Below are 9,086 nucleotides of genomic sequence, written 5' to 3' on the forward strand. Positions count from 1 at the left end.
CCTACTAACAGTCACGTGAGTGAGCTTGAAAGTGGATGCCTCAGCTCCAGTCATCTTCAGAGACTGCACAGCCCCCGGCCTGAGCCAGTGACTGAAACTCTATCTCGAATGTGGATAGTGTTGGCATGGATGTATACGTTTGTCAAAACTCAGATCTATATATACAATTAAAAGGGGTGCATTCTGTTGTATGGAAAGTATACATCGCTAAAGCTGATTGTTTTTAACAGATCACTGAATGCTTGGGATAAGCAAATGAAGGGTCACTTATGAAAAAGCTGTGCCATAACTTAGTAAGTAAAAGGTGGGTGGTAAGAAAATAAGTGCATTAACAAGTGACCACCACAAACACACATGTCCTAAACTGCTCCTCAAAATTGCTCCACCCACAGCCTTTCCTATCTCAGATGGCAGCAATCCCATTCTCCCAGTTGCTCTTGCCAAAAACGCTGGAGTCCTTCTTGACTCTCACATCACACATACATTCAGACTATGATCACTTCTCACCACCTCCACTGCTGCTACTCTAGCCTCTCGCCAAGATCACTGCAACAGCCAAAATGGTCTCCCTGCCTCACTCCTGCCACTCTACAGTCTATTAACTTAGATCCTTTCCAAACCTAAGGCAGATCCCATTGTTCATCTGCTCAAAAATCTGAAACCGCTCCCCCATTTCATTCAGAATAAAAGTCCATGTTGTTTCAAGGTCACATAAACTGACTCCTTGTTATCTTCCTGACCTCATCTCCTATTACCCTCCTCCTTGCACAGTCTACTCCGGGCACACTGGGTTGTCTGCTGTTTATCAAACACATGCTCCCACTCTACGACCCTTACAGTGGGTGTCTCCTCTGTCTTGAATATCTTTCCCCTGATACCTGCATGGCTCATCATTCCCTAACCTCCTTCAGGTCTCTGCTCAAATATATGACTTTCTTTATCCAGATCATTCCATTTAACATTCTCATTGATCATCCTTATTCTATTCGACTTTTCCTTTTTTTCCAGAGCACTAACCACTTTGTGACATATTATATAACTTACTTATTACGTATACTGTCTATTCTCCACTCCTTCCATAAAACAACCCCCAGGGCAGGATCTTTATTTTGTTCACTGATGCATCTCAAGCGCCTAGGACAGTGCCTAGTATACACAACAGATGTAAAACAAGTACGTTCTGAATGAATGAACTCCTCTGTCAGGTACCAGGCTAAGTACTTTATATACACTATTTCATTTAATCACTAGGGCAACCTTGGGAAGTACGCATTAACCTCATGTTATAATTGAGGACCATAAAGGTTAAATAAATTGTGCAAAGATACACATTTCTAAATGAAGCCAGGACTTAACTCCTCAAGTATGCCTAACTCCAAAGCCTTGACCATAGTTTTCTCAAAGTTGGGTGTGAATGGGAAGAGAACTAAGCTGCTTGAGGAGGTGACTAGGCTGAGAATTTGTAGAAGACATTGATCTGTGATCCAATATAAAAAGCAGAGGCTGGGGCGCCTGGGTGGCGCAGTCGGTTAAGCGTCCGACTTCAGCCAGGTCACGATCTCGCGGTCCGTGAGTTCGAGCCCCGTGTCAGGCTCTGGGCTGATGGCTCAGAGCCTGGAGCCTGTTTCCGATTCTGTGTCTCCCTCTCTCTCTGCCCCTCCCCCGTTCATGCTCTGTCTCTCTCTGTCCCAAAAATAAATAAATGTTGAAAAAAAAAATTAAAAATAAATAAATAAATAAATAAAATAAAAAGCAGAGGCAAATAATTAACATGGGGGGAAATTACTTCCATTTTTCTTTGCTTCTAGTCCTAGTCCTAATCCTATGGGACAGATTTAAAAGCTAATGGTTATCAGGAGACCATAAAAAAGGAATAAGAAAAATAAGAGACCCCATAGTTTGAGCTCCATGGTTGAGAAAACATGGGTCAGTATCTTTTCTCTAAATTCACTGGTATACTTTATCCCACTGGAATGGAGCAATATAGTAGTAGTTTCTTAGTTTTGTTTTTTGTGCCTTAACATGTTTTTTTCCTTCTGGATTCTATTGGTACACTACAGGTGTTGAAAAGTATATTTAAAAAGTACATGATCTACGTATAAACATTTATAGATTTAAATCTGTGGGAAAGATACTGAATTTGCCACTGTTACTACTCTTGGGATACAGCCACACTCATTTGTTTACATATTGTCTATGGCTCCTTTTCCACTATAACAACTGACTTGAGCAGCTGCAATAGAGTCCATATGCTTGCAAAATTGAAAATATTTGATATGTGCCCTTTAACAGAAAAAACTTCTAAAACAAATGTTAATAAAGTATGTTTCCTGATAACTTGCATCAGTTCTATCAATTTTCCAGGTATATCTGAAAACACATCCCCCAAATGCTACAATAGCCATACAACATTTTTGTTATTATTGGTCATGTAACTGAAAACATATCAATGGCTTAAGTCCAAGAATAATGTGGACTTCAATCTGGTAAACAGTTACCATTAAATTAATTTAAGCAAACATACTTTCTAGTAGAGTTAACACCCATTTATTAGTTATTAAATACAAGAAGACTTGGGTAACTCTGAGATGTCCATTCTGAAGTTTAGCATCAAAGGTGAAGAAAAAGCTTTTTTTGGTTTCCATCTGTAGTCTCTGATCTACCATGTTAAACAAACATTAAAAAAGTGTTTTGGAAAAACACCTGAGTGGCCCAGTCAGTTAAGTGCCTGACTCTTGATTTCAGCTCAGGTCATGATCGCACAGTCCTGAGATTGAGCCCGACATCGGGCTCCACACTGAGTGTGGAGCCTGCTTGGGATTCTCTCTCTCCCCCTCTCTCTCTCTGCCCCTCCCCCTGCTTGTGTTTTGTCTCTCTCTCAAAATAAATTAGCATTAAAAGAAGTGTTTTGAACAAGAAAAAAATAACTTCTTCATTGAGTTACACTTACACACACAAAAACAGACCAAAAAAGCAATAATCCTACAATGACTTCCCAACTTCTTCCTTATATACAAGAATTACAAGATAGTAAAACTTGGATCATATGCTTGTAATCTTGCAAGCAAGCAAGCTAATACATAGGAGAGCAAATTACTTATTACTCATTCTAAAAATTCTGTAATCTATTTTCCCTCTCCTTTTCCAAAGACTAGTTGGTTCATCACCCACAAAAAAATCAAACCTTATTTCATAAGATTAAAACAAAAAATTCTTCATTATACATACACAAAACCGGAAATCTTTTTCCTAATACAAACTAATACAAAGATCTATGAATTACAATATGTATTATGTTTTGCAAATAAAGTGACAGGTTATGCTATTCATGACGACACTTAAAAAATTGAGCAAGTTGATAAAAACAGGTATGGAAACACACCGTAAAGGAAATCCAAGAAATACTGAGTATAAAATGAAGCCAAAAAAGATTTCTCTTTAAATATTTTATTTCAATAAGAGTCAACTTCTACATAAAAAGACGAACCAATCTGATATTATTCAATAAAATTTCATCAAAATGTCATACATTTAAACCAGAATTTAATAGAGCTCTCAGCTTACACATTTTACAGCTTCAAACTAAACTTCCACCATAAAAAATTTAAGGCATTGATTTATTTTCCCAGCTTTTCCTCAAAATAAAAACATTATTTCCAGGTTAAAGTTTTCACTGTTCTTATCAAAATTAAATTTGAAGTAGTAACAGAAGTAGAAAGTTACCCATGAGGTATTTCTAAATATTATTACATTTTATGCCTTTTCCCATTTTTCTCTTCTTTTTATTTTTTTATAGCATGGTAGTCACCTAGGTTAGTAAAACAAAAAATTCCTGTTAACACTTTTAAAGGAATTAAGTTTTATATGTTACATGTAAGAAAGCACACTACTCATCTTTAAGGGCTAGAAGTTTCTATGATGAATATCATGTACATGAAATTAGTTATAAAATCACATAAAAAATTTGACAGCAATTTTTAAAATTGTACTACATTCTTATAACATGAAAACAAATCTAACCATATGCCTATATAATCACACCTGTGATCTCTTCATTAAACTGTAAATCTTCCGATAATCTCTAATACAACAATCCACAGTATTTCAAATTGCAAAGAAATGTTTCCTACCTTGCCTGCTTCTCTTTCTAAGTCCACATACTCCCGGCTAGGTGTCTGTCGTTGTTCTCCCTGCCAGCTGGCCGGAAAAAACTGGAGAGATAGATTGGTTCCTGTGGCCACAAAAGCCTTTTAGAAAAATCAATACAAACAGGATCAGGAGCAGGACATTACATAAATTATGCAGGCAGTCATTTATTTTTACATCAGTTTCTGTCTTAAGCCAGGCAGCACCGAGAATACTTAAAAGTAAAAAACACACACTCATCATTTTTCTTAAGTATTAAGTTACAAACATCTGATTCCATTTTGAGGACATTTGCCATTGGCTGCTTAAATATAAAATCAGACATGGAATCAATACTTTCTTTCAGGTCATTTTTTGCTGACGTTAGGATCTTGCATTGCTAATGTCTAACCAGAAGCCATCTCCTTGAATTTAAAAACTTCTATTTTTAAATGTGAAAAACACTGAAGATCTAAACATTTTGAATTTTAAAGCATACCACAATTTAAAGTTGTATAAATGGAGACATTTTAATTTCTCTTGATTTCCCTTGCTCAATGAAACACTATGCTTTAAAGCTCAGGTTAAAAATGCTCGCGACTGTCTCTTCGGATAAACAATACATTAGCATATGATGTGATGGAACTTCTCATCTGGCTACAACCTTAGGTGATTTAAAAAATATGCATTTTCTAAAATTTAATTTTAGGAGAACTGGATCTGACTATACAAACGAGTATTCATCTAATATTTATAATAAGATTTGGATGCATGGTTCAACATATGGAACAATCTAAAACCATTTCAATAAAGTATTCTGTGTAGCCCCTAAGCGATTTATATTTCCTCCAAGTAAAAAATGGAAATAACGGCGTCCCTCTTCCCAAGGGAAATTCAGAGAGAAAGAAATAAGTAAAAAACATTTTGAAAAAAAAAAACATTTTTAATCATCTAAATGTAAACTCTTCTTTCTTTGTTGAAACGAGAGAACGTTTTTGTTTTACTAATTAAAGTTCTACAACATACTTTGTGTTTCCCATCAAGGAGTCTTCATCTGAAAAAGCAAGGGGTTCACATCTGGGGTAATTTGTTTAAAGCCACTGGCTGAGTCAGCTACCTGCTAGTACCCCTGAGAATTTATAGCTTAGATTCTTTAGAGGTAAAAATTTATTCCCTATTTCTATTATTGGTATTTCAGGTACAACTGTCAACACAATTACTAAATCTCTACAGATATTTTTGATAGTATTTCCCTAATCATCTGGATACTCTTTCTTGTGGCAAATATTTTATGTGAATAGGGACTGAACAAACAACAATATTACAACATTAACCTTAAAATAAAAATCTTCCCCCATTAATAAAACCAAGTTTAAAAAAACAATCAAATGGAGTGAAATGAACCTAGGGTTCAAGAGAAAAGCAGACTCTAGAAGGCAAACTGCCTAGGCTGAAGTAAGTGACTTAGCTGTACCTCAGTTTCTCCAGTAATTAATATTTGTAAACTACTTACAATAGTACCAAGTAAATGCTATTTAAGTATTTACTAAATAACGTAAGAAAAATCATTTGGAACCGGATAAGAGAGCTAACTTTTTCAGCCTCAGATAATAAATTCTCAGAGTGGAGTGGTGGCAGGCAGATAAGCGATGCAGCCCATGAATGAATGCCTTGTGTCCAAATCCCCAGGCGTGTTTCTTTAGTATTCACCTGGTAAACAAATCCTTCCACCCGCAGTGTACCCCAAATCAGCTCAGTGCTAAGTAAAGACAGTCTACAGATCTTATTACCTCACCTCCTGTCTGAAGACCAACCTCAGAAGAGATTTCCTGCTTCATCACTTCATGCCCATTATCTCATCAAGATCCCTCTTTCAGAGAGAAGTGGTAAAAAACAGATCATTCTAGAATAGCATTTCACGAATTTATTTGACCACAGAACTCTTTTTTAATGGAATATCTATACACACATAACTGGGAAAATTGGTTCAAAAACATAAAAATGCTACAATGTTATCACTGACTATATATAAGATTTCCAGGTTGTCCCGGCAATTATTTTACAGATTTCACAAATTATAAAATAACACCCCTTGTGTTGATCCAACATACCTTTATCCTGCCATCATCAGGATTAAAAATATAATTTTTACTGCTGTCAGAGTAGTCACCATACCTGTCCTAAGTATTCTTCTCTTTTATTAATCATTGGCGTTGAAGACTTCTCCAACACTCTTACCACAATAAGAACTTACCAGGAATAAATCAGACTTTACCCAACAGATTCTACCCCTCACCCATAATCATTTTTATTCATGCTATGATATGGAGTCTAGTAAGTTTTATAGTTATAATCACATCTATCTAAATACAAAATAAATTCATTAACTTCAGTGACACACTAAGGAGATGCTCAAAATTAAAAGAATAAGAGGAGAGGGAAGGTTGGTAATAGTTTTGGAAACTATGCCTATATACTATACATAGCTGCTGTCAAAACACAGGCAAAATAATGCCTTTTCCACACCTACTTTCCACAACCAAATAAATAAAAGCCACAGCCTGTTCCTAAGTAAAAAAAATAAATTTTAGACATTATATTAGGTAACCTCTAAATTCAATTAATCAAGTACCTATGATACAAAAGGCATTATGCCAAGTACCTGTTTAGGGGGGAGTATATTAATGCATACACCACAGAATTAATGTGGTCTCTACCCTCTAGGAGCTAGGGACCTCATTACTTAAACGTGGAGAATACTGAATTAAGGGGGGGGGGGACTAAACAGAGGGGGAATGTGAAATTCTTTCCCAAATACAAATAGTTACATTATTCAATGAATTAAGACATGCATGCTACTTTAAGTGTACATCTTATACAGAATTCAACCTACCCTTTAACTTTTAATACTTGTCAGATATTAAGAAGTTATTAAAATTTGCAGACCAGATATTTGGAAGAGAAGAAAGCCTAGAATGTTTGTCTGATTTATCCCTGGAAGAAATATATGGTAAATACAAGCAACTATTTATAATACTATAATACAGCAATTCAGATATACTGTGGGTTAAATTATACTCCCAATTCATAATTAAATACAGCAAAGTCTCTGATATGACAGAAAACACCCTAATAGCTATGCTTCACTAGGTTTCCAAAAAAAAAACCCTCAGCTCTAAAAAATCATGACAGTACTTTGTGCCTTATCTTTCACACTTACATCAATTAACTCCAGGAAATCCACTGGTTAGGTATACCATCCACCTTTTGCAAAAGGAAACCCAGACAAAGGATGATACAATCACCGGACCAACTAATGAATGATTCTTCTGCTACTCAGTGCCAAAACCGAAAATATGTCTTAGGCATTTTAATCACATAATTATTGTAACTACTCAAGAAACTTGGAAGTGGGCTAAAAGCTAGAGATTTTCTTTCATAACATTCACTAATAACCAAATATTCTAGAGCTCCTAATAAATTTAGCCAGTACCTTTCACATTACCTGTAAAAGAATTCGAAAAAGCCTTCATTTTAAATAGCAAAATATTCATTTTAAATATTCTTTAAAAACCAAGTTGATTTAGGTGATGAAAAGGGTGAATTTCATGGCATGTGAATTGTATCTCAATAAAGTATATCGTCTAAAGGAGAGGGGAGAAGTTAATGTTTCAACATGTCTTCCTACTGTTAACCCAAATTCAAACTGCACCCTAGCTTCAAGTCTCTGCAAATGCAAATGGGTCCAGTTCAGAGTAGATAACTGGATTCCATTACACAGTATTTCAACTTTTTTACTTTTTTAATTAATTATCGATCTCTTTTTTTTAGCTTCTTCCTACTTACTCTTTGGCTTCTTCACTGCCTCCTCATTAGCACCTCCAATAGGACAACCCAAAAGATGAGACACTTGAAGGTTTGGTGGACACGAAGCACTAAATCTACCATCTAAAACATGGCCTCAAACCAACTGTGGGTTTCGCAAATCCATGCAATTCTTTGGGAACTCCAGCACTAAACAGGTTATGTTGTTTCAGGTTTGAAGAAAGACAATGGTTTCTTTCTGATTCTCCCGAGGCTTAACATTCTAAGAAGATGGCTCATTCTTTAGGGCTTTTCCCCCTCTACTAAAGACAATAGATAACTGGCATAAAGATTTATTCTAAGCTATAATGGGAGTGAAACAGCTTCACCTACAGATTTACCAACAAATCCCGCGTCTTAGAAACAAACTATCGTCCAGGAATCAGATCTTTGAATGAAGCCGAATTCTTTTTCCGAATGGGTGTTTTCTTCCGTACAAACACGCCAACCCCTTTATCAGTGTCACAGCCTGTACAATGAGCTTTCCTTGTACAGTTGGGCTCCGGTGTGAGTTCCACACGCGGCAAACTGTCGAGTCGTGCCTGGGAAACATAACCGACCCGCAGAGGGCCACAGGGAAGCGTCTCCCCGCGAGGACGCGGCCCGCCAGTGTCTGGTTTCTCATTTTGAATCCCGAGTAGGAAGTGAGACGGCGCCCGCTCAGTTCCGGGAGCCGCGGCGTCCGCGGCGCCGTCCGGAACCGGCCTGGGCCGCGGCGGCCCCCGCGCAACAAGTGACCCGCGCGCCTCGGTCCCCGCGCCCTGAGCCCCCCATTCCCTTGCCCCGCCGACTTACGATTTCCGAGCGGCCGTCGCGGCAGGCGTTCTGGAAGCGCGCCTGGCGCTCCTCGTGGGGCCGGTCCCTGAAGCCCGTGTACTTAATCTGCAAGGCAGAGACGACCCGAAATCAGGAGCCAAATCCGCGACCGCCGCCTGCGCGCCCGCCCGCCCCGCGCGGCGCAGATAAGGACAAGCAGAGTCTGCGGGCAGGCGGCTGCCCGGGCGAGATTGCCCCTCTGCGGGCGCGCCACCCAAACTTTTCTCTGCCCGGGCCCACTCGGGGCGCGCCGCGGCCTCCGCGCCGCCTGTCTGCCTCAC

The 9,086-nt window shown here is 38.2% G+C and overlaps 1 protein-coding gene across 2 annotated transcripts in view; it reads right to left on the reverse strand.

The window, feature by feature from the left end:
- The window catches only part of CBFB (core-binding factor subunit beta), a 56,313-nt gene that overhangs the window by 46,861 nt on the left and 366 nt on the right, over positions 1-9,086 (reverse strand). For both annotated transcript variants that reach the window (XM_027075990.2, XM_027075991.2), the window contains exons 2-3: positions 8,785-8,871; positions 4,131-4,247 (exon numbers count right to left, since the gene is read on the reverse strand). In XM_027075990.2, coding sequence (XP_026931791.1) covers positions 4,131-4,247; positions 8,785-8,871 — 204 coding nt within the window. The remainder of the gene's footprint in view (positions 1-4,130; positions 4,248-8,784; positions 8,872-9,086) is intronic.

This window comes from Acinonyx jubatus, chromosome E2 (genome assembly GCF_027475565.1).
Source record: "Acinonyx jubatus isolate Ajub_Pintada_27869175 chromosome E2, VMU_Ajub_asm_v1.0, whole genome shotgun sequence".
NCBI lineage: Eukaryota > Metazoa > Chordata > Mammalia > Carnivora > Felidae > Acinonyx > Acinonyx jubatus.